General features: G+C 46.4%; 1 protein-coding gene across 6 annotated transcripts in view; it reads left to right on the plus strand.

Annotated features, from left to right (window-relative positions):
- SH3TC2 (SH3 domain and tetratricopeptide repeats 2) overlaps nucleotides 1-25756 on the plus strand; it is a 53071-nt gene that overhangs the window by 19143 nt on the left and 8172 nt on the right. For 5 of the 6 annotated variants that reach the window (XM_036314202.1, XM_036314204.1, XM_036314203.1 and 2 more), the window contains exons 5-13: nucleotides 824-967; nucleotides 2880-3081; nucleotides 3848-3921; nucleotides 6846-7041; nucleotides 12639-12772; nucleotides 15290-15331; nucleotides 15454-17148; nucleotides 17256-17436; nucleotides 25289-25439. In XM_036314202.1, the coding sequence (XP_036170095.1) occupies nucleotides 824-967; nucleotides 2880-3081; nucleotides 3848-3921; nucleotides 6846-7041; nucleotides 12639-12772; nucleotides 15290-15331; nucleotides 15454-17148; nucleotides 17256-17436; nucleotides 25289-25439 (2819 nt within the window). Of the gene's footprint in view, nucleotides 1-21; nucleotides 533-823; nucleotides 968-2879; nucleotides 3082-3847; nucleotides 3922-6845; nucleotides 7042-12638; nucleotides 12773-15289; nucleotides 15332-15453; nucleotides 17149-17255; nucleotides 17437-25288; nucleotides 25440-25756 lie in introns of those variants that run through there. The other variant, XM_036314205.1, reaches the window with a different exon arrangement.

The following is a 25756-nucleotide window of genomic DNA, read 5'->3' on the forward strand; positions in this document are numbered from 1 at the left end:
GCCCTAACATGGATGTTAATTTTGAAATATCACAAAATGCCTGAACTAAACCTAAAGCCAATGTTAACTGTTACTCTAAAATGCCGAACACAGCACTGCTTTGTATTCAGGGAGAGACTTCTTTATTAGACAGCCAGTCAACTGGCAGTAGTTATTGGTCGAGACTAAATTCAAAGTGCTGAGATAGATGTGAACTTGGTGGTTGACAAAAAGGAGCTGGTCTTGAGTAAGATCAGAGTAGCTCCTTAAAGTACTATCCATAATTGTTAGGATTCTGCAATTTGCATGGTTTCTGGTTGGATTTTAACAAAGGAGAGCTTACTGGGCATGCATGAGGCGGAGGATCAGAGTGGGGACATTGAAAAAGTCCTGGCTCTTTTGTGGGCCATGGAGAACCCCCCACCCCAGCCACTGTATCTCCAGGGGGACAGGAATGTGAGCCTCAGCTCAGGGGAATTTGAAGGGGGAGCCAGGAACCCCCAGGCTCAGCATTGTCATCTTGGAGATTCCTCCGTGGCTACATTAGAAAAAGGTAATGGGGTTTGGCCATCTCACTATGCATTTATGGAGACCCATAACTGTGTTGAAAATCATAAATATCATTTAAAATGACTTGTATTTCCTAACAGATGCTGATAAGAATAAATTCATTCTAGAAATTGCTAAGCTACCAACGTATGCTTTTCCAATTCCAGTGAAATGGGGACGAGTTGGGGACCAGAGCCTGGGAGGGACCTTGAGGAGGGGCTCGCTCACACTCCTCTGTGCTCAGCTGGCGGCCGCAGTCATGTTGCTCAGGACCCTTGTGGCCTTGTCTTCCTAGGCTACGTGTCTGCGTGTCTGGAGCATCTTCTCTTCGACCACAAGTACTGGCTCAACTGCGGATTGGTGGAGGACACAGAGGTCCAAGTGTCCGTAGATGATAAACACCTGGAAACAATATTCTTGGCACTCCTGACACAGGAAGGTGAGCAGGGAGTAGGGATGGGGGTTCTTATCTGGATATTTATTATCAAAGTCCCTGAAATGATTAGGTTACAAAGGAGGCAAAAACCATTAAAATGTGGTAATATTTACAAATGAATCCTATAATATTATTATAGGAATAATATTATAATATTACCCCAAATATCTCTCTCAGTTTAATGTTGACATCACATGAGCAGCTTTGCTGGCCAGTCTCACTGATTCTCTCATGTTGGAACCACTTGGGGAGTTTTTATCTTATTTTATTACTTTTAAACTAGCGGCCCAGTGCATGGATTCATGCACATTGAAAGGAAATTTCCTATTGTTTCATTTTGGGTTTTAGCAACATCTATTTTAGCTTTAGGTGCAATATTATGAAGTTTAAAAACCACCACTACCAAGTCACCGCAGCTTCGGGGCCAACAGTGCCCCAGCAACAACATAACCCACGGCCGAACGTGGAGTCCTGCGGCCCGTGAGGAATCAGGCTCCCTCCTTTCTGGTTCCGGAGTGTGTCACCCGAGAACTGCCACTGCCAAGTCACGGCAGCTCGGCAGCTCCTACATTGAGCATCTGTCCCCTGATGGTCAGTGTACGTCATATGTACCAGATGGTCGGATGGTCACTTGGCCTTTTATATATATAGATAATTATATTGATTTTTAGAGAGAAGAAGGGAGAGGGAGAGAGAAACATCGATGTGAGAGCGAGCATCAGTGGGCTGCTCCTGCACATCCCCTCCTGGGGATTGAGCCCGAACTCAGGTTTGTGCCCTAACAAGGAATCTAACCAGTGCACAGGATGATGCCCAACCAACTGAGCCACATGAGTCAGGGCATCTTGGGGGGTTTTTAGAAGATGCCCTTGCCAGGACTCCGCCCAGGCTAGTGACATTTCCTGAGGTGGGGGCCTAGGCTTTGGTATAGCTTGAAACTTGCCCAGGTAATTCCAATGTGCATCCAAGATTGAGAATCACTTTTCTAAACGTATGCTAGAATTTGATTGTAAAATAAATTGCAAATCTTGCAAAACCTAAAAGCTTTCATGAGATCGAAGAAAGGGATGTTGAGAAACTGCTTGAAGCGCCCACCAATCTGTTTGCAAGGAAGGGTCGGATCAAGGCTCCACCTGACCTGTCGATAAGTGATGATGTCATAGAGACATTGAGAGCCAGATTTGCATAGAATCTTTTGCAAAATGATTCCCTTTATGATTACATTGCACAAATCCTATAAGAAGGAAAGAATGTCATATTGTGGTACTATAAAACCTACTTGGAGAAATTGTATTCATTCGAATCAACATAATTTATTCTATGCTGGTCTTAAGATTAAATGTGAGGTTGTAGTTATAACTGAAGTTCTGTTAAATATATTTTCATAAGTTTTTGTTTCATTCTTTTTCAAGGTGAAGTGCCAATTAAACCTTAGTCTCATGAATTATTCAGAACTTTCAGTTTCTATTTTTTAAATTTAAATATTTTTATTGATTTCTATATATAGAGGAAGGGAGAGGGAGAGAGAGAAAAAAATTGATGTTAGAGGGACGCATGGACTGGCTGTCTCCTGCACACCCCCTATTGGGGATCAAGCCAGAAACCTGGGCACATGCCCTGACTGGGAATTAAACAGGCAACCTTTCAGCACATAGGAGGATACCAACCAACCAAGCCACACCGGCCAGGCTTTCAGTGTCTGTTTTAAGTGAATTCCTCTTAGTGGCTTTCTTTCTGATACCAGTTTTCTGGGATCACAAGGATCTCCTGCAGTAGCCTCTCCCCCCCTTGACCAACTGTGTGGTTTTCTCCCAGAAAGAGACATGTCTGGGCCATGGAGAGAGACGTGACATAGTGTGATAACCCCTTTCCGCTTCCCGCGACTCCTCGGAAGGGCTTTTCTCATTATCTGCAGGCCACTTCTTCTGCAGAGCCACGTGTGCCGTGGCCCAGCCAGCTGAGCAGGAAGGCGAGTGTCTGACACTCGGCGAGGGCGAGCTGATCTCGGTGAAAACAGCTGACGGCGGGTCCGAATGCGAAGGCATGTCCCTGGTGACGGGTCAGCGGGGCCTGATGCCGGTGTCAGCCCTGGAACCTCTGCCGCTCCCTTTCCACCAGTGAGTAGCCTCCCGCCTCCTGGGAGAGGGTCCCAGAGCACACCCGGGTCTGTGCGGAACGGAGCAGGCATGCGGGGCTTCCGTGCTGCCAGGGAGGGAACACAATCTAGGTGGCTTTTTCTCTTTTATTTTTTGTAACAGTCAAGGTTTGCACAATTTGATGGCATCGGAGACAATGTCAGATGGGCATTGTACCTAAAGGGTAATAGTCTATCTGATCTCCACTGTGGTATTTCTCAATGTGGGGAATGGGGACCATTTTTATCATAATCTCCTGGGGATTTTACTATAAATTTAGACCCCCTAGCCCTCCTCAAACTCTCTTGGGGTTGGACCTAGGAACCTGAAGTTGGTATAAGCTCCCCTTAAGCACAGGGGGATGTTTTTTCACACTAAAACGTGGGAATCCTTGCTGGAGGATACTGTGAACTCAAACATATATTGTGGCAACGAACATTACCCAGGCCGGGGACCGGTGTGCGGCTTTGGCAGAGAACCTGATGGTGAGAATGGAAAGGCATCAGCTGTTAGTTATTGAACTGACACACTAACTGCAGAGCCGGCAAATGTGCCCGGCAGGCTGACCCCTCTCCTTCGCACAGTGCCCCATACAAAGTAAGTGCTCAGTAATGCCTGCCAGCCCCGGGGCCAAGTCATAACCATCACACGTCATCACGACCATCACTGTTGTTTTAATGGACTGTTTCGCTCTCTGCTCTGATTTTTTTGAAATCCACATTTGCAAACCCTGTGTTTCTATTGGCAGATGGTTCCTGAAGAATTATCCGGGAAGCTGTGGCCTTCCCAGAAAGAGGGATTGGACGGGCTCCTATCAGATTGGTACGGCTGAGTTGAAGAGAGTGTTGTCAGGGAGATAACGTTGCCCTAATTTCATCTGCAGGTTTGGAGTCAGTAGATCTGAATTCCTGTCTCGCCCCAGCTGCTGACTGGATTCGGAGAAGCCAGTTACTGTCTGTACATGTGTCTCCTCACCTGTACAACGAGGGGTCTCCATCCAGGGCTGCAGATGCAGGTGCCTGTAGGAGCAGGCAGAACGCACATGCGTGAGGGCCTAGATGAAAGATGGTGGGGAATGATAGGGACCTTAGGGATTTAAAGACCTGGGGAAAAACAGACTGCTTGCTTTCTTTTTTAAAAATTGAATGTATTGGGGTGACATTGTTAATCAAATTATAAAGGTTCCAGGTATAGTGTATTGTGTATTGACCACTCCAAGTCTTCTTCCATCACCATTATCCCCCCTTTACCTTCTTCTACTTCCCCCAACCCCCTTCCCTTTGGCAATCATGATACCAGTGTCTGTGTCCATGAGTCTCTCTTTTTTATCTTTGCTTATCCCTTCACCCTTCTCACCCAGCCTCAGCCCCCTCCCCTCTGACAGCTGTCAGCCTGTACCCATAGTTTATTTTGCTCATTAGGTTCCACGTATAATTAAGATCATATGGTACTTGTCTTTCTCTGACTGGCTTGTTTCACTAAGCACAATAATCTCCAGATCCATCTATGTTCCTTGCAGCGTTACTTACCATGGCCAAGATTCGGCAGCAGCCCAAGTGCCTATCGTTAGATGAGTGGATAAAAAAGCTGTGGTACATTTACATAATGGAATACTACCCAGCCATAAAAAAGAAGGAGATCTTAGCTTTTGCAGCAGGCTGCCTGATTTCAATCTCTGGTCAAAAAGTTTTTAATTTCCCCTAAAGATTTGTGAAATTAATCTTGAATTTAGGAAGAGTAAGAATGCCTGGCACTTAGTGGGTAACTAGTAACTATTTTTTTTCATAAATAAACAAAATACACACATACGTACACATATATTTTAGGCAATCTGTATCTGTATGTATGTGTATGTCTATTGTGTATATGTATGTGTTTGGTGGATAATAAACTTTAATGTTTGCTAGATACCTAGAATATAAATTCCTTTCATCGTCATCCTTAGAGTACCTTCCCCCATCCCCCACCCCCAGCAAAAAGTAAAATTTTGTAAGTTCTAAGCCTGAATGATACTTACAAAAAAAGAAATAGTGGGAATTATGGAACCCAGATATTAAATCTAATCTGCGACGGCCATAAACAAGATTTTTGACTATCTGAGGCAGCCTAGTCTTGTAGTTAGTTATGAGCATGGGGCTGTGAGTTCAATTCAAATTCTGACTCCACAACTTAAAGCCAGTGTGACCTCGGCCAATTCACAGGCCCTCATTCTGCCAAACTGCCTCGTTAGTAAGTTTTACCATAAAACCCACAAATGGGTGGAAATTTCTGATCTTGAAGACACTATCAATGGAAACTTGGGCCAAAAATGTCGGGGGGGAAGCCAGTAGCTGTAGCAGAGCAGCTGAAGGAAGTATGGAAACCAAGGCACATAGAAAACCGTGCTGTCAGTCAGAGGAGAATCAGCAGAAAGCAGGGTCACCCGCAGTGGAGGGACCCGGCTTCTCACGCACTGTCCTCGTGCTTCTCTGGGCCCCCCACTTCCTAGCCCATACAAAGAGGGTTCCGGTCGTCGCTCTGGGGTTCCTGCGGAGATCTGAGAAAACGGACACAAAAGGGCTTTGCAGATGGACGGTACATGCTCATAAATACGTCATTGCTCGGTCCTCGCTAGGCAATTCATCAAGCTGTGCAACGACCACAGTCTGAAGGGGGGACTTCGAGATCCCTCTAAGCCCGTGGTCGGCAAACCGCGGCTCGCGAGCCGCACGCGGCACTTTGGCCCCTTGAGTGTGGCTCTTCCACAAAATACCATGTGTGGGCGCGCACGTACAGTGCGATTGAAACTTCGTGGCCCATGCGCAGAAGTCGGTATTTTGTGGAAGAGCCACGCTCAAGGTGCCAAAGAGCCTCATGTGGCTCGCAAGCTGCGGTTTGCTGACCACTGCTAAGCCATCAGCAGTTTTCTGTTCCCAGTGATAGGAGCTGACGGTGGTTGCGGGTTGACTGGGTACCAGTCATTGTGACTCTTCCCAGTATTCGTAAGAGACAGGCATTCTTGCTGCTCTTATGAATTTTACAGCTGGGGAGGCGGGGGGCCACAGGGGCCACAGAACTTGGGGGGAAGGAGGAGATCCTACAGTGGCTCTCATCCTGGTCTGTAGAGTCGCGCTGACCACGATGACGTGTTCACACGATGCTGGCACACAGGCGGTGGACAGTATAGTGCAGTGATGGCGAACCTATGACACGCGTGTCAGAGGTGACACGCGAACTCATTTTTTGGTTGATTTTTCTTTGTTAAATGGCATTTAAATATATAAAATAAATATCAAAAATATAAGTCTTTGTTTTACTATGGTTGCAAATATCAAAAAATTTCTCTATGTGACACAGCACCAGACTTAAGTTAGGGTTTTTCAAAATGCTGGCATGCCGAGCTCAAAAGGTTCGCCATCACTGGTCTAGTGAGCTTCGCGGTTTTCCACAAGCGAACTTTACTCAGAGTTCAGGTACATCCAGATTCTGAGATTATCTTGCCTCCGTGTGTTCAAACATCTTTTCTTTATAAAGTGATGGCGAAAGTGCTTGGCTGTTCCTTTTGTTGAATGTCCTAGTTTGGCAAAATGAAAAGCCAACTGCCCTATGTCATTCCTGTGAATTTCTTTTTTTGAGGGGGAGGGAATTTTACTGGTCCTTGAAGTTCTAAAGTATGGGAACCCCTCCCTTCACATTGCATTGAAAGCTAGTGGAAGGCTCGGCTGTTTCTGCCGCATTTAGCTGACCTGTGTGCTGTCTCCCCGCAGGCAGAGGAAAATGTAAGGCCTGGAAGGACTACGAGAGGGAAGAAAAGGATGAACTGAACCTCCGCCAGGGAGAAAGCATCGAGATCGTGGGCTTTGTCATACCTGGGCTTCAGTGGTTCATTGGGAAGTCGGCGTGCTCCGGAGAAGTGGGCTTTGTCCCCACCAGGAACATAGATCCCGACTCTTACTCCCCAATGTGAGTGTGACGGAGAGACCCCTGCTTCACCCTGGAGCTGGGCCGCCTTCCTCAGGAGCGCCCCATCCTGAGCAGGGTTGCAGATGAGCTTCAGTTCCCTGGAAACACGCAGCCAGAGGAGCACACTGACAGGCAGGGCGACACAGGAGTGACAGGAAGGAGGGGGTGACTGATCAGGAGAGAGTCAGTTCAGGTGCTTTCAACAGCTGTTCCCCGGGGCTTCCCTCTGTGCAAGGAGAAAGGCCTACTAAGGGCCCTGAGGGTGCAGTATTGGTCCTTGTATTCGGCCACATATCTGATCTAATCGAAGGGCCCCATCAAGAGACGTGCACTCCCACCGGCCTATAGATTACAGCTTGGTCAGTGGAGAGTCCCTCCATGTAGGTCTGCCTGCTGACAGCTTCACGTGTGATGTTGGTGTTGGGCCGGACTGTGGAATGCATCTTTTACTCCTTCCTGTCTTCGGTCCACAGGGCTGGGCTGGGTGCAGCTGGCCAGCCTGCTCCCCCACTGCCTGCCCAGGCTCTCTGGGGCAGCTTCCTGCACGGGGACAGGAAACGGTAGGAAGCCTGGGCCCAGGAAGTGAGAGGGAACGCAGTTGGCTGCCATCAGAGACTGCACACCAGGAAAACATGGCCCACGTCTCAGCTCTGAGCACTCAGACTGGGTCCCCTTGTTTTGTGGGAAAGAGCCCCAGGGAGAGTGGATCCAGGGCAGAGCTCTCTCAAAGCCCTGTCTTTTGTGGGAGAGGAGACAGAAGGTCATTTTCCCTGCGCAGAAATGTGGGATCCCAAGGAACTATAGACCAGACAGATCAGCCACTGAGCTCCTGCAGCAGGTGGAGTGCTCTGGGCGTCTGCAAGGAGGAAAGGGTAGCAAGAGAACTTTCATGGACAAGGTGACATTTGAGTTCAGTTCTGCACGATGTAAGACATCTCAGCAGATGTAAATGGGGAGAGGAGGTGGCAGGTGGCAAAGGGAGGGGATGTGGCAGAACGACTCCTGTCCTGGGGGAGGCAGGTTACCAGGAGGGCACTGGTGCCGCCACGGTTTCACGGGCCGTGATGGGGAAGGCTAGCAATGCTGGGCCATCCTGTCTTTCACCTGGCAGGGAATGGGGAGCCACTGAGAATATCTAACGTGCTGCGACTGGAACTTCTCTCTAGGAAGCTGACCTTGGCTTTGGGTGAGGCATGCATGGGCGGGGAGGACCTGTGACCAGGGAGAAGGCAGAGGCTGGTGGCCCTTGGGAAGGGGTGGGGGTATAGAGAGGAGAGGGTGCTGCTAAGGACCAACTGTGTCCAACCCTTCAAGGTTCTATCTTATTGGTCTGGGTGGAGCCTGGGCAACTTTGGTTATGAAAGTGCTTCAGGTGGGGCTAGTGTCCGGCCAAGGTGAGACCACTGGGCAAACCACCCTCATTTTACAGTGGGGGAAGTGAAGGCCCAAGAGTGAGAGGGCTGGACTCAGGGCCTTGGGTCTGGAACCCCAGAATCCTGGCATTAAATCCAATGAGCGTTTCCACCGAGGTCCGTTACAGAGCAGAGGAAAGTAGCATAGGAGACGGGGGAGCCTGCTGAGAGGGAAGGACCAGCCACAGGGGAGGGTGTGTGTGTGATGCTTAACACGATTGAAGGCCTTTGGGATTGGTCACTAGCAGGTCACTGGTCATTGCGAGGTCACTGGTCATGGGAGACAGCGTAGCTTAGCAATCAAGACTTTCAGAGCCAAACCGCTAGAAAGGCATTCAGGGCCATGCGAGCTCGGCCTGTCTCCATGCGCTGACCCGTTGTGACTGTTGGGATGTGGACTTGTCTCTCTACGCCTCAGTTCTGTCATCTGTAAACTGCTTACAGTGATCATGTTTTTTCATAGGATTGGCATGAGTTGAAATGAGTTCATACATGTCAGGTACTTAGGGTGGTGCCTGACACTGTGTGTGTGTGTGTGTGTGTGTGTGTGTGTGTGTGTGTGTGTGTGTTGAATGTGTTAGAGCTTATTATTGCTGTGACTATTGTGGGTGGTAACCTTTGAGCGACAGTTTTAATAGGAGATTGTGGACAGATGTCAGATTTGATAAATTATATCTGGACTTCACCTCATACCTTGTCCCAAATGACAATGACACAGTGCCACGAAATTCATGTTTCCCGTTTTAGCTGCTCAGTTGTCGGGGATACACTCTCACCCTGGAGAACATCAGCCCCTGTACCGCAGTGGTGGCATGAGACCTTCTCCTTATTTCCACAGTGTCCTCTGTTGTCCTACACCTGTCAGGTTGTGAGACCCAATGCTGCAGAGACTGCACACGTGGTAGGGAAAGGGAAAATGAGCCAGGAGACGGGGGGGAGGGTGCAAGGAGGGGAGGAGAGGGGAACTGGCGCATTGCATCCCCACAAGGCACTCTCTGGATTACAGACCTCCCTGAAGCAGCAGTCAGGGGGACCCCACAAACATCCTGGACACAAGCAGCAGCCAGGGGTGGAAGTCCTGGGAATCATTCCTGTGGGCTGTGCTGGTGGTTGGCCACTGGGTGTCACTCTTAGCCCATGTTTGTTTGGTGTCAGGTTTCTGAAGCTGGTCCATCATTTGCTGAAGTCTCCATCCTCTTCCTACCCGTTCCCCCACTGTCTGGTATACTACTCCCTAAAGTGTGTGTGTGTGTGTGTGTGTGTGTGTGTGTGTGTGTGTATGTATGTGTTAATTAATTTATCAATCAAAGCTGTTTTTTTCGGAGTCAGATTTGCTGTCTGACACATGGGAAAGGGATTGTGCTTGTCCACAGGAGCAGATATGTGGTTTTCCTTCTTTAGAGCACAGATTTCAATACCAGCTCTCCAGTTCACAGCAACAGCAGCTGGAAGACAATTTCTTACGACTGGCAGGCATTCTAGTCCGTCTTTGCATTTGGCCAGAGTGGCTTCGGGGATCTCAGAGCTTTTGAGAATGACAGAACTCCACATCCTTCCTTTAAAAAATACTGATTTTGTTTTTAAATCGACCTCTGTGTGTGTGTGTGTGTATGTGTGTGTGTTTTAAAGAAACCATATCTTTAGATCTAACTGAAGACACCTTTTCCCTTCCCACTCTCATCCTCTGGTCAGATCCCCACCCCAGAGGCAAACTCTATTTGAAGGTGATACGTATGTTTCCATTCCTTAGTCTGAGACATTTTGAAATTAGGCATTTGTTCATAAGCAAGCATTCTTTAGTTCTGTGTAATTAAAAGTTCATATAAAATTATTTTTTTCCTGTAGCTGGCTTTTTTCTCAAATGACTTTGTAAATTTAGGATGTATTCCCATTGTAATAGATATAGTTCATTTTAATACTGTTACTTAAAGGAAATTTATATACTTAAATGCCTAAATTTAAAAATAAATTTAAATAAAGATTGTCCGGCCAGTGTGGCTCAGTGGTTGAGCATCAACCCATTAACCAAGAGGTCCCCGGTTCAAATCCTAGTCAGAGCACATGCCTGGGTTGTGGGTTCAATCCCCAGTAGGGGGCGTGCAGGAGGCAGACGATTGATATTTCTCATCTATGGTTCCACCTCTCTATCTCTCGCTCTAAAAAAATAAATAAAAGCTCCTCTCATCCCCCTCCATGCTGGAAACCACTCTTAGAGTTTGCCTACCTTCTTGGCCTCTCCAAATACCTGGGCCTCAGGTCATAAGCAGATCAGCCATGAGGCAGTGGATGCTGAGACAGGAGCCCTCAACTTCGGTCTCAGCTTTCCCACTTTCTAGCTGTGTCCTTCTGAACCTTTCTGAATCTTTATCCCCAAATATGGATAAAAGTATCTACATCACAGGGCCGTTAGGAAGGGCAAATGAAATAGTAAATTCAGGAATGCTTTGTAAAATGTAAGTGTTCTACAGAAATTGGGATGGTATAATTCTTTTTATCTCAAATAGGTTTAGTCATAGGTTTCCATCAGATGCTCTTTTGAGAATGGGCACTCTCATAGAGAATCAGAGGCCAGGCCAGAGAGACGGCGCATCAGCAAGTGTGGGAAGAACCCTGGGCCAGGTGTCAGGACACAGCTTTAATGCCAGTTCTGCACTAATTACTGTGTGGCCTTGAGCAGTTCATGTTAGCTGCTGGTTTCCTCATCACTGGCTTTCAGACGGCACCTATCTGAGCCATGGGAACAAAAGGTAGGTGCCTCATAGGGCAGATGTGTATCTTAAATGACATAACAGTGTCCAATTGATAATAAGCAACCCCAAATTATTGGCTGTTATGAACTCTTAGGATTCCAGGTTATTTCTGCTTAAAATTGGATTCTGAGGTTAAAAAAACAACTTTATAAGTATGACATCTTAGCAAGTGTTCAGATAGATACTGGATTGAACACTTTCTAAGGCACCTCTAGTTTTCAAATTCTTTGAGTCTAAGACAAATCTCTAATAAGCAAGTTTGTTTTATAAGACAGGGTGAATATAAAGATCCTTATTATTTATAACTAGTGGCCCGGTGCACAAAATTCGTGCACATTAAAAGGGAATTAATTAGAGGAAATATTTTAATATTGCTATTTGCCCTTTCTCTATAATAGAAGTGTCAGAGATGAAAGAAAATTAGTAAAATGTATATGAAAATAACATATAAATTTATTAATAAATAAACAATAACAGCGTCACGTCCCTGGACAATGCCGGGTAGGGGACGCAGCCTCATGTCCCCCGGCCTCGCTGCACATGCAGCCCCATTCACCCGCGCCTTCCGCGCACGCAGCCTCCTGCTGATCGGTCGTTACAGCATGAGAGCATCACAACCATTTGCATATTAGCCTTTTATTATATAAGATTATTTCTTCCAGCCCCCGGTCCTTTTTCTACCCACTTCTACTCTTTAGCATTTTATTTCTCTCTCGATGCTACATGACACTGTTGTTCTGTGCCACGGAATCTGATGTTGGCAGTTGGAAAAGGTCCCTTCTGACCATAGCCATGCTTTCTTCATTGTCCCTGTAGATCAGTGATGGCAAACCTTTTGAGCTCGGCGTGTCAGCATTTTGAAACACCCTAACTTAACTCTGGTGCCATGTCACATATAGAAATTTTTTGATATTTGCAACCATAGTAAAACAAAGACTTATATTTTTGATATTTATTTTATATATTTAAATGCCATTTAACAAAGAAAAATCAACCAAAAAAAGAGTTCGTGTGTCACCTCTGACACACGTGTCATAGATTCGCCATCACTGCTCTAGATTGTGTCACCTGTCCCTAGCGTTTTCTCACAGTAACCTAACAAAGAAACTTCTTTTAATGAAGAACTCCTTTCCAACCCTTACAATTAGGAAAACCAATTCCTGTTTCTGCCATTAAAAATAGGCACCACATGGTCTTGAAGAAAGGGAAGGAGTCGAGAGAAGAGCTTTGTTTTTCTTGGGGGATGGAGTTTTAACAGCTTTCTTCTCAGCCATAAATTAATACACTGTACAACAGTGAGGCAGAGTCTGATTTTAGCTGTGGCACATGGGTGATGGCTTCTCTATGTCCTTCATTACATCCTCACAGAGAGGGAGAAGTAGTCATACCTGGAACCTCTCACTGATCTGTGTCCATGTCTTTTGTCTCAATACAGGAGCAAGAACTCCGCCTTTTTCAGTGATGAAGAGAGATGCTCTCTGGGAGTCCTGGGAAGTGACGGGAAAGCTGAGAGCACCAGCTTCCTTCACGCGCTTGCTCAAACTGACATAACGTCTGTCTACCGGCTTAGTGAGTGTCTGCTCCTCCAACCCCTGGGAAAGCCCAGGCTCCTCAAGATTAAGAGAGTGTTTCCAACCAGGAATAGAGTATCTTTAAATGCTAATCCCACCCAGGAATTTGGGGCTGTGGTTACTATTCAGTTGATGACTTGGATAGTATTTGATTAGCAGCACTTTCACTTGAGATTTCAGGCAGTTCTGGATTTGGTGGGACTTGTTGCCTAGAAACAGTGAGACATGTTGACATCAACTCAACTATCACTTGGGAGGTCAGCCATATTGAGCCTTCCATTCTAATCCTGGAGAAGAAAAACTCCCCAAGTTGTGGCTGTGGTCCCTCCTTTTAGGGCTGAAGCAAGTCTAGGTCCCCAACGATAAAGGTGGGGGCATAGAATGTTACAATTGGAAGGACCCTAAAAACATGACTTTTCTTCCAGTTTCACAAATTGAGAAACAGAGGCCCAAATGAATTAGTGCCTGAGCCAGGAAAAGAACTGCCTACACCCATTTTCTAGTCAACACAATCCCTACCTTCACACTGACCCTGACACAAATGACATTGGACTGTTGGGTACATTAGACTTGGGTGGGTGAGGGGTCTCAGTGCCTAGCACAGCTTTCAGCAGTGTCAGGTGATTGACAGGGTGAATGAATGACACGCCCTTCCCTGCCTTTGGAGAGGGCCTGTTGCTCTGTGTCAGGAAGTCCATTCTCCCATGGACAGTGGTTTGAGGAAGGATTCTTGTTTCTCCCATCTCTTCAGCGATGGTGATGTTGTGTCCACTCTCATGTGGCAAGATTAGTGGCGGCATGTTTCATGGGTACAGCCAGAGATTCTGCAGGAGGGACCCTTAGGTCAGCCCCAGGAGCAGAGGTGGGAGCTGGAATCTTTCTCTAGCACAGGGAGGAGCACCTGGCTCTACAGTAGCTCCAGCCCTGCCGTCACACTGTCCACCAGGCTGTCAGGATTCTGAAACTGTGGGTGCTGCCTGGTAGGTGGGGGCTGAGATCTGAAAAATTAAGGACTACTTGGGGTGTGTCATGGGGCAGGGTGGCCACAGACTTGGAGCTAAGGTATCCGCCAACCATTGATCTCTCCCATTGGTTGGGAGAGATCCAGGAGCAGGTTCCAGGCAGCCCATTGCCTCTTATCTAAAGACCAGGAGTGCAGCTCAGCTGGACACAGAGCTGTGTCTTGTGGCTGTGCCGGCTGCTCCTGGCACCAAGGCAGCCAGCAGAGGGAACATCCTCTTGGTAAATTCCACTCCCCGAGGCCTATGCCCAGGGAAGAAGTGCCTCCTGCAATTCTTCTTCTTGAGGAGCACCTTTGGAGGCTCAAGCACTGTTTGTGCTCTCCATGGTCCTGGCCTGGAGAGAAATGGCTGTGTCCTCGGAGTCACTGAGGACTGGGCGCATGAACACCTAGCTCTCCTGTGTTTGCCTATGGGGCCTCCTCCCCCTCAGGGGCTGCAGATCTCAAGTATCTGCAATGACACTCGCAGAGAAAGCCATCCCCAGAGAATAGGAGCCTGAGGCTTGACTTGGTGAGGGGCCTGACGTCCTCAAGTTCACTGGAGAGCCCCGCTGCTTCCCTGCCAGGAAGAGGCAGAATCTTCCTGGAGCAGCCCCTGTCTGCGGAGCGCGTCTGGCCTTTGCCTCCACAGCTCCCTAGCGGCTGCTCTAGTCAAGAGGGTTCGCTTCTTTGCTGCCAAACTCCCAAGGTCGTCTTGCTTCTCACCTAGTCTTGTTTCACTTTTGTGACATGAAGTGGTGGCACCATAAGGCACCCTATCTCCGTGACTACTTTCCTCTCTGTGCCTTCTCAGTCGCCTTCTGCCAACTTTTCTCCTGCCAGATCTATTGAATTCTCTGTCTAGAGCTTTTCCACGTACTGCAAACTCAAAGTGTCTGAAACAGGGCCGAAGACTGTCCTTTCATCTACATTGCCCCTCTTCCCCCACCCCGAGACCACCACCCTCCGATGCACCTTCACTCTCTTTTCTTCATTAGTCACATTTGGTCACCGCGTCCAGTCAAAACACACCGTACACACTAAATCAGTGTCTGTTGAGTGGCCGGGTGATGAATGAAAGAGGAAGGAAGAAGGAGGGATCTGGGATACACGGGAACAGGAGGCAATGCCATGTGCCGCAAAGTGAGCTGCACTTGGGGGTCTGTTCATGGCTCTGTCGTAAAACTGCTGAGAGATTTGGGGCTTCGGAGTTCATCGTCCCCCACCCCCACACCTCTGGGCATAGAGCTGATGTTTTCAGCTTTTCTTCTCTGCCTCTGGGTCTCATTTCCAACTCAGTTCCCAGCTGTAAAGCGAGTGGGTTAAGTAAGATAATATTTAGGTTTTAGCCACTCTAAACTGACAATGAAGGAGAGAATTCTGCCCAGTTCCTTAAAGATGCTGATGGTCTGAAGCTCAAATACAAAGTCCCCAGACTGTCTGGGGTACACCTGCAGGCACAGGCGTGGTGGCCCACGAGGACCTAACCCCGGTCTGTCCTTCATCTCTATCCAGGTGGGTTCGAGTCCATCCAGAATCTTCCAAATGATCTGAGCGGTGAGTAGAGATCATGCTGACCCTGACCGCCAGTCCCTCGGGACAGCACCCTGTCCACTTGCCAAGCACGGCCACTGTAGTTGCAGGGGCTTGGCGTTGCTCAACTCTGCTGTCCCTTACAGCGTCCCAGCCTGACGGCTTCCAGGAGGCCCGGCCTGGGGGGGCCTGGGAGGAGCAGCAGGCCTCGGGCTCCGGACGGTCCAGCAGCTCTGAGGACTGCAGCCTGGAGGAGCTCCTCTCCGCCGCCTCAGACAGCTATCACCTGCCAGAGCCAGACGACCTGGATGACCCGGAGCTGCTCATGGACCTGAACTCCGGTCAGGAGGAGGAGGAGGCCGAGACCTTCGCCCCCATCTTGGCTTTCCTGGATCACCAGGGTTACGCTGACCACTTGAAGAGCCTCTATGATTTCTCCTTCTCTTTCCTCACGTCTTCCTTTTATAGCTTCTCCGAGGAGGATGAGCTGGTGGTCTACCTGGAGGCCTCCAGGAAGTGGGCCAAGCGGAGCCACATGACCTGGGCCCATGCCCGGCTCTGCTTCCTCCTGGGCCGGCTGAGCGTCAGGAAGGTCAAGCTCTCCCAGGCCAGGGTGTACTTCGAGGAGGCCATCCGCATTCTCAACGGGGCATTTGAGGACCTGTCCTTGGTGGCTGCTCTGTACATCAACGTGGCTGCCATCTACCTGCGGCAGAGGCTAAGGCACAAAGGCTTGGCCCTGCTGGAAAAGGCAGGGGCCCTGCTGGCCTGCCTGCCCGACCGGGAGTCCAGTGCCAAGAACGAGCTCGATGTGGTGGCCTACGTGCTGCGCCAGGGCATTGCATCGGGCAGCTGCCCCCTGGAGGCCCGGGCCTGCTTCCTGGCCATCCGATTGCTCCTAAGCCTCGGCCGGCATGAAGAGGTCCTGCCCTTCGCGGAACGGCTGCAGCTTCTCTCTGGACACCCTCCCGCCTCGGATGCTGTGGCCACCATCCTGAGTTTCCTGTATGATAAGAAATACCTTCCGCACCTTGCAGTGGCCTCTGTCCGGCAACATGGTCCCCAGAGTGCCCAAGGGATGTCCCTTCCGGTTTGGCAGGTCCACCTGGCCCTCCAGAATGCCACCAAGCTCCTCCGCGTTCCCTCCACAAGCTGGAATGAAGTTTCCCCCCTGGCCTGTCCGGCGCTCAGGCAGGCGCTGGCCGCCTGTGAGGAGCAGGCAGATCAGCGCACCCAGAGGGCCCTGTGTCTCATCCTGTCCAGAGTGTACCTCCAACACAGGTCTCCTGATGGTGCCATCTACTACCTGAGCCAAGCCTTGGTGCTAGGGCAGCTGCTGGGGGAGCAGGAAGCCTTCGAGTCTGCCCTCTGCCTGGCATGGGCCTATCTCTTAGCCAGCCAGGTGAAGAAGGCTTTGGACATCCTCTACCCACTCCTACACTCCCTGAAGGAGACAGAGAATGCTATCCAAAAGGGGGTAGTCCAGAACCTTCTGGGACTTGCACTTCAAGGTGAAGGCCGGGTGAACAGGGCAGCCAAGAGCTATCTCCGGGCCTTGAATGGGGCCCAGGAGGTGGGGGATGTGCGTAACCAGGCAGTGACTTTGGCTAATCTTGGCCATCTCTCCCTTAAATCTTGGGCCCAGCAGCCAGCCAGAGACTATTTCCTACAGGCCGTCCGACTCTATTGTCAACTCCAGGCCAGTGTGGAGACAGACATGGAATTAGTACAGGTGCTTCTCTGGTTGGCCCAAGTCCTGGTGTGTGGATGCCAGCTGGCCAGTGGGCGCCTTTGTTATGAAATGGCCTTGCTGTTTGGCTTAAGGCATCGGCACCTAAAGAGTGAGTATGTCCCCTGCTGCTGGGCAGCTTGAGAGCAAAGTGTTAGAGCACGTTTTGCCCTTTTCCTGTCTCAGGTCATCTCATTCATGTCCCTGCTTTATGTTCAGGTCAGCTTCAGGTCACCAAATCCCTCTGCCATTTCTACAGCTCTGTGTCCCCAAACCCCGAGGCATGCATCACCTACCACGAGCACTGGCTGGCCCTGGCTCAGCAACTCAGGGACCGGGAGATGGAGGGGCAGCTGCTGGAGTCCCTCGGGCAGCTGTATCGGAACCTAAACACGGCCAGGTAAGTCTGGGCTTAGGGAAAAGTCCTAGAAACATCCTTTTTCCTTAAGGAGAAACACTGTTCTCTCCTGCAAAGTGTCAAGTCCAATCCCCATGGTATGTTATAGCATCAAGGAAAAGAGCCTGGGCTTTGCAGCTTCAGTGCAAGCGCAGTGTCATCATCACTTATTAGCTCTGTGGCTTTGGACCAGTTATTTAATTTTTCCAAGTTTCAGCTTCCTCCTCAGTTGAAGAAGGACGAAGGACAGTGATGACATCCATGCTATAGTATTTTTGTGAGGAATAAGTGAGTTAATGCACATGGACCACTTGGAACAGTGCTTGATATATAGAAAGGGCTCGGGAATGTCGCCTCTGTTACAGTTACTTGTGTTTCCATAACAACCCATCACTTGCCCATGGCTGAGGATGCGTAATGAGGAGAGGTGGCTGTTAGGAACCCAGGGCTCCCTCACCTGAAACAGCTGGTACTAGAGAAAGGACGCAAAGTAAACACATTCACTGAAAGTAAATACATTACCTTTTTCAAAGTAAAGAAAGTTGTTTGGGCCCTTACCTTTAAAATTAAACTGGAAATTATAAAATTAAGTTTATTTTCACTTTTTAGTTCAAAATACTTGGGCTATAACTACAACTATGCACTAAGTCTTGGAATAAACAACAAAAGAAGTACTGACTGTAGCTTAATTGTGTTGTCAAAATTGTGTAATAGTACAATGAAACATCCTTTGTTTTGTGTGTTTTTTCCAGCAATCTCTTAAAAAGCTTTATTTTTGCAAAAATATACCAAAACTATTTTACCCAAAGGCTTCTTTTAACCCTTTGGTATTTAAAGTATTCTCAAGGCGTCCGTTCCTCCTTCTGGTTTTCTCTTGCCTGTCTCCTCACTGGTCTAATCTACTTCATTCTCATTTGTCAGGGCCTGTGGCCTGCAGCTCTGCTCTCTAACAAGCCTTTAATTCACTCTATTAAGTTCCACATGGTTTGCAAGACACTCAATTGCATTTTGCAACAGATTAGCATTGTAGCATTGAATTCATAATTGTGAATGACCTCTAAAATAGAGCAGAGATAATTGCTAGTGTTGCGCAGAGAGAGGTGGCTGAGGAGAAGCTAATTAAATTATAGTTTTTTGCTTTTCTAGGCTACATGGTAGGCAATCTGGTAACCTTAGGCACTTGGATAATCAAATCATAAATAATAAGATAAGGATCTCTCTCTCTCTCTCTCTCTCTCTCTCTCTCTCTCTCTCTCTCTCTCTCTCTCCACCCTCTCTCTCTGCTGTCACTCTTTCCCTCACCCTTTCTCTCTCTTATAAGAATCAGGAGTCCTGCAATCTCCCTTTACCTATGCCTCAGTCCCAGGAAGGGGACAGATTCTTAAGGTTGTGGGCTTTCTTTAGAGGACCTTTTAGATCAGAGACCTAAGCTTTTGGGGTTTTGGAAACTCTGTGCTAGGTTCAGAAGGTCATGGTGTGGTGACCATAAGCTCCATGTGTGCAGACATGTCGAGCAGAGAAGTTGGCACAGAGAAACATACAATCCATATCTGTGTGGGTCAGCTGAGTAGTAATTACAGTAGTCTCCCGTTACCCCCGGCTTTGCTTTCCGCAGTTTCAATGAACCGTGGTCAATTGTAGTCCTAATATGTTCAGTGGAAAAGTCCAGAAATGAACTGCATGCTGTTCTGAGTAGCATGACATCTCTCTCTGTGCTCCTCCACCCTTTCTGGCACTTGAATCACACTTGTCCAGTGTGTCCATGCTGTACATGCTACCTGCCCATTAGTCGCTTAGTGGTCCTCCTGGTTCTCAGATCGACTGTAGAGGTATCACAGTGCTTGTACTCCAGTAATCCTTATTTTACTTCATAATGGCCCCAAGGCAGAACAGTAGTATGCTGGCAATCTGGATATGCTAAAGAGAAGCAGTAAGTGTTTCTTTTAATTGAAAAGGTGAATATGTATAGCACAAAACAGTGCATAAGTAGGGATCGATACTATCCATCATTTCAGGTATTCATTGGGGGTCTTGGAACAGGGGGACTACTGTAGTTATTTAGTGCAGTAGTCTACTAGTTCTAGCTCTTACATTTAAGTCAGTCAGTCATTTTGGGATCATTTTTAAAATATGGTTTGAGGTAGGGTCCAGTTCTATTCTTTTGCGTGGATATTCAGTTGTCCAAGTACCACTTGTTGAAAATTTATTTTTCCACATTGAATGTTTTGGGACCCTTGTTGACAATCAGTTGACTATAAAAATAAGTGTTTATTTCTGGACTCTCAGTTCTATTCTATTGATCAATATGTCTAGCTTATGCCAGACTATACCATTGTGTTTATTATAGCTTTGCGGTAACTTTTAAATTGGGAAGTGAGTTCACCAAACATGTTTCTCAAGATTGTTTTGGCTATTTGGGTCCCTTGCCTTTCCATATGAAATTTTGCATCTTTTCAGTTTCTGCAAAGAAGCCAGCTGAGATTTTGATAGGGAGAATGTTGCATCTGTAGATCAATTTGGGTGATATTGTCATCTTAACAACATCCTGTCTTCGACTTCATGAACATGGGTGTCTTTCCATTTACTTAGATCTCCTTTAATCCCTTTCTAGTTTGTTGTAGTTTCTAGAATATACATCTTCCACTTCTTTTGTTAAATGTATTCTGAGTAGTTTTTGATGCCTCTATAAATGCAGTTGTCTTCTTAATTTCACTTTCAGATTGTTCATTGGCGTTTATACAAATACAGTAGATTTTTGCATGTTAATATTGTATCCTGCAACTGTTTATTAGTTCTAATAGTGTGTGTGTGTATTCCTTATAGTTTTCTATATATAAGATCATGTCACATGCATGTATAGCTTTACTTCTTCCTTTTCTATCTAGATGTCTTTTATTTCATTTTTTGTCTTATCACCTTAGATAGAATCTTCAATACAATGTTTAATAAAGTTGGCAAGAGTAGAAATTCTTGTTGTGCACCTGATATTAAGGAGAAAGCTTTCAGACTTAAAGCTTTCACCATTAAGTATAAAATTAACTGTGAATGTTTCATAAATTCTCTTTATTAGGTTGAGGAATTTCCATTCTATTCTTAGTTCTTTGAATAGAATAATAATTTTTATTATTAAAGAGTTATTGTTTTTCAAATGCTTTTAATGCACCTATTGAACTTACCATGTGGGTTTTTCTTTTAAAAAGGGTATTGAGTTGATTAATTTTACTATGTGGAACTGATCTTGCCGTCCTGCGATAAATCCCACTTGATTATGGAGTATAATCCTCTTTATATGCTGCTGGATTCAATTTCCTACTATAGGTGGAATATTTTTACATCTATATCCATAAGAGATATCGATCTGTATTTTTCTTTTCTTGTGATATTGTCTGGTTTTGCTATTAGGGTAACACTGGCCTCAACATGGCTGGGAAATGTTTCGTCCACTTCTATTTTTTGAAAGAGTTTGTGAAGGATTAGTGTTAATTCTTCTTTAAATGTTTGGTAGAATTCACCAGTGAAGCCATCTGGGCTTGGGCTTTCATTGTAAGGAGTTGTTTTGTTCTTTTTTAAATTAATAATTTAATCTTGTTGGTTGTTATAGGTCTATTTAGATGATCTATTTCTTCTTAAACAGTTTGATAGTTTTTATTTTAGGAATGTGTCCACTTACCTAGATTGTTTAATATGTTGGAGTACAACTGTTCATAGTATTCCCTTATCATCCTTTTTATTTCTGTAGTTATTTCTGGTAGTAGTAATGTCTCCACTTTAATTCCTAGCTTTTCTCTTACTTTTCTTGATTAGACTAACTAAAGATTTGACTCAAAATTTTTAAAAAAAGAACCAATGATTTTATTTTGTTGATTTTCTCTATTGTTTTTTTATTCTCTATATTATTTGTATCTGATTTAATATTTATTATTTTCTTTCTCCTGCTTGCTTTGGGTTTACTTTGCTTTTCTTTTTCAAGTGTCTTCTTAAGGTGGAATGTTAGGTTACTGGTTTGAGATTTTTATTCTTTTTTAATATAAATATTTACAGCTATAAATTTCTCTCTGAGCACTGCTTTCATGCCACTCACTCCAGTTTTGATATGTGGTATTTTTCTTTTTATTCATCTAAGAGTATTTTCTAATATCGCTATTTTTCTGGTTGTCACCTTGGGGATTATCATTAACATCTTCATTGATAACAATCTTATCCGTTTCCTGGACATGCACACAGCTTTGCACATCCAGGGGTCTTTTAGATTGCTGGGATACGCTGGAGCGTTTCAGTGCCTTCTATGGGCAGCTCATTCCCCAACTTTTCCTTTTATTTGTTTTCTGGTTTTCAGCTTCTTCTTTGCTCCAGATGTTTTCGCCATCGCAGGCAGCAGCATTGCTAAGCAATTGCTGCACATCTTTTTGGGCAAACACCCCAGGGAAAGGGTTATCTACAGTGAGTGAGCTCTGAGTCAGGTTGATTAAAAACAAGCCCTGTGAGTGAAGGCTTTCAGGGAACTTCCAGACTTGTCAGATAGTGACAGTTCCCTGGGGACAGAGTATGGGGAACTCCAAACTCACTGTGTCCCTTCCAGTGGCTGCAAGAGGTTACTGGTTTTCCCAGCTACTGTGATTGCCAAGTTAAAAACCAGCCTTTGGTTTTCAGGCTGCCACAGAGCTGTAGAGAGAGATGCTTCTAGACCAGCCGTGGGCAAACTACGGCCTGCGGGCCGGATCCGCCCGTTTGAAATGAATAAAACTAAAAAAAAAAAAAAAAGACCGTACCCTTTTATGTAATGATGTTTACTTTGAATTTATATTAGTTCACACAGACACTCCATCCATGCTTTTGTTCCGGCCCTCCGGTCCAGTTTAAGAACCCATTGTGGCCCTCAAGTCAAAAAGTTTGCCCACCCCTGTTCTAGACTCACTATTCTTAACACGATCCAGCTGTTTTTCTTGACTGAACTCTCTTCAAATTGTCGCAAACCTTCGGTTAACTTCCAGAGTTCTGAAAAAATGGATTGTGACAATTTTTGCCTGTGTTCTCTTTGGTTTTTATGGGAGAGTGGATTTTTGGAGATCTTTAGTCCATTGTTCTGGAATTGATCCTGATTAGGCTTTTTTTAAATCCTAACATTCTATAACTCTAAGATTCTGGATTTCTATTTATATAATTGAGAGGAAATAAATATCCACTCTGCTTTACCTTGCATGAGTGATACCAAGAGGAAGACCGTGAGGTACCTTAAGTGACAGGGGAAACCTCTGCAAACATAAGGTCATCATCCCTTTATAGAAGGCCCAGGTCATCAAGGAGAACTTCTGAGGCTGTGTTTATTTAGCAGGGATAAATGACCCACTTCTGTAGAGCGCTCAAGGAAAAAAGAGAACAAAGACCAGTTAACAGACATAGAAAAATAAGTGTTTCCATGCACCCAGGGGTGATTACTGTAAGTTAGCGCTAAGCTTCCTGGTGGCGGAGGTAAAAGGGGAAAGCCATACGTGGTTCACACTGCCTGATGAAAGAACAGAAGCAAATATATCTGTTGGAGCACATTTTTTCTTGGCACTGATTTCTAGGGGGAATTTATTAAGTGAGTTTTGATGTAATGGACACATTTTTTTTTCAATTGAACTTCCCGCAGGGATTTCGATTTCACAAAACTCAGAGCCACCCCAGGCAAAGGCAAACAGTGCTCACAGGTGAGACGGCGGGCTCTGCAAGGCTAGGTTTGGAGGGGAAGGAAGGAACACCAACAGCGAAGGGTCAGGGAAGACTTCATGAAGCTCATAGCATGTGAGGGTGCCCTTGAGGGAGAAGTAAGATTTTGAAGGTGAGAAAGGGTAAAAGAATGGAATTTGGGGTAGAAGGAGTAGCAGGAGCAATGGAAACGTGGGGAAGGTGAGGGCACATTTGAATGTTACAGTGCAGTGGAAAGATGGATAGACCATGGCTCAGTAATAACAATGATAGCTAATATTTAAATATTTATCAAGTGCTTACTCTGAGCACTCTCATTTTATTGTTCCGTTTAAACCGTACAACAATCCTCTGAGGCAGGTTTAAAAGACAGTTTAATGTTCATCTGGATATGGGTACGAAGGGAGAGAGGGGACTCTAGCCTGTCCCCCAGGAGGGATGTGGATGGGGTTCGGGGGTGGGCATTTGCAGGGGTGGGCGTGTGCCCAGTGAGCCTCCATTGTGAAAGTGGTTGGGGTTAGGGTCCTCACAGTCACAGAAAGCATGTAGTGAGGTGCACCGTTTACTGAGCAATGTGTAATCTCAGGATACCGTACGAGGTAGAAAGAGTTGTAGAAATTGAGGGCTAATGAAGCCTGGCTTGCAGCTGTGATGATTCTGATAGAGTCAGTCTGAGGAAGTTCTGGGAGTCTGTGTGTTTAATAAGCTCCCTAGAGAATGCTGAATCCCGTGGGCTGTGAATCAGGCTGTGAGGAATGTGGGTGTTACAGGACTAGTTCAGGGCTGGGACTCAGAAGAAGGGAGTTCTGGCCTTGAGTCTTCCCCTAACATGCTGTGCATCCTTGCACAGTCACATACCCTCTCTGGGCCTGTTTTCTCTATGAAATAAGGGTGTTGGATTAGGTCAATAAGTCTCAACCCAAGCTGTACAATGCAGGCAGTGTGGGAGGGCTTTGGCAGAGTGTTGCTGCCTGAGCTACACTCCCCGAGTGTCCCAGGGTGCCATGGCATGCAGCACAATGAGGTGGGTTTGCCTGTGTATGTATGTTTAAAAAGCTTCCAGGATATTCCAATTGCTGCTGGAGTTGAGAACTACCATCTAGATCAGTGGTTCTCAACCTTGGCTGCACATTAGAATCACCTGGGAATCTTTTTAAAATCCTGATTTCTGGGCCTCATCCTCCGGAAATTCGGTTTCTTTGTTATGGGGTGAGGCCACAACATTAGTAACAAAGAAACAGAATTTCTGGAGGATGAGGCCCAGAAATCAGGATTTTAAAAAGATTCCCAGGTGATTCTAATGTGCAGCCAAGGTTGAGAACCAGATGCTGCCCAGTGCTCCTTCTTGTTCTAGAATGTCAAATCTGTGCAACATTACAGTAGCTGTGCCTCCTTTCTTCATTAATCCCTGTCATGAGGGAAGAGTATCCTACATAAGGCAGTTTTTTCCAGATAATTAAAGAGCACTCCATTAAACCTGAACCTTTTAAAACTTCCACTCTTTTTTGGTCCTTCTTTTTAAAACACCAAAAGTTTTTGATGATTTAAAGTTACCACTGTGGTCATTCATTTGTGCATTTATACAATAAGTAGGTCTTTGGCATCTGCTGTGTGTTAAGTGCTTATGGAAATAATGTTCAAGTGCAGTAGAAAGATAGATGGATCATGGGTCAGTAATAGCAATGATAACTAACATTTAAGTATTTATCAAGTGCTTACTCTGAGCATTCTTGTTTTATTATTACATTTAAACCTTGCAACAATCCTCCGAGGCAGGTACAATTATATCCCCACATTACAGATGGGGAAAACAAGGCACAGAGAAATCCTGTATAATGGGGCCTTGACTTACGAGTGTCCCGACCTAGAGTTTTTTGAGATACCAGCTGTCTCTCGGCTGATTTTTTGCATTGAGTTGACAGTAATTTGAGTTAACAAGCTCCTTAACGAGCTGGGTCTCGGAACGAATTAAACTCGTAAGTCAAGGCCCCACTGTACTTCCTTACAGACAGTTAAGGCAGAGCCTATTTCAAATCACCCCAGACCTTCCTGTGTGACCTGAAACAATGTGTTCCCCTGCCCCCTGAGAGCCTCAGTTTCTCCCTGTGCTAAGGGACTCTGAGGCCCTTTGGAGCCCTCCCACCTATGAGTCCGTGTTTGCCCCCAGGTCCCTCAGGAGGTCCCTGACCTGCATCAAGGAGAGCCTGCGGATCTTCATCGACCTGGGCGAGGAGGACAAGGCTGCTGAGGCCTGGCTCGGGGCTGGGCGTCTCTACTACCTCATGCAGGAGGACGAGCTGGTGGAGCTGTACTTGCAGGTGGGCCTCCTGCAGAGCTCATCTGCTGACTTGGGCCAACTGGGGAGGCAGCTGCACCCTCCAGAGCAGTGGTTGTCAACCTTCCTGATGCCGCGATCCTTTAATACAGTTCCTCATGTTGTGGTGACCCCCAATTTCATTGTTACAAATTGAACATAATTAAAGCATAGTGATTAATCACAAAAACAATATGTAATTATATATGTGTTTTCCGATGGTCTTAGGCGACCCCTGTGAAAGGGTCGTTCGACCCCCAAAGGGGTTGCGACCCACAGGTTGAGAACCGCTGCTCCAGAGGGACCATCAGGAGCTGGAGA

The sequence above is a fragment of the Myotis myotis genome, unplaced genomic scaffold (assembly GCF_014108235.1).
Source record: "Myotis myotis isolate mMyoMyo1 unplaced genomic scaffold, mMyoMyo1.p scaffold_m19_p_6, whole genome shotgun sequence".
NCBI lineage: Eukaryota > Metazoa > Chordata > Mammalia > Chiroptera > Vespertilionidae > Myotis > Myotis myotis.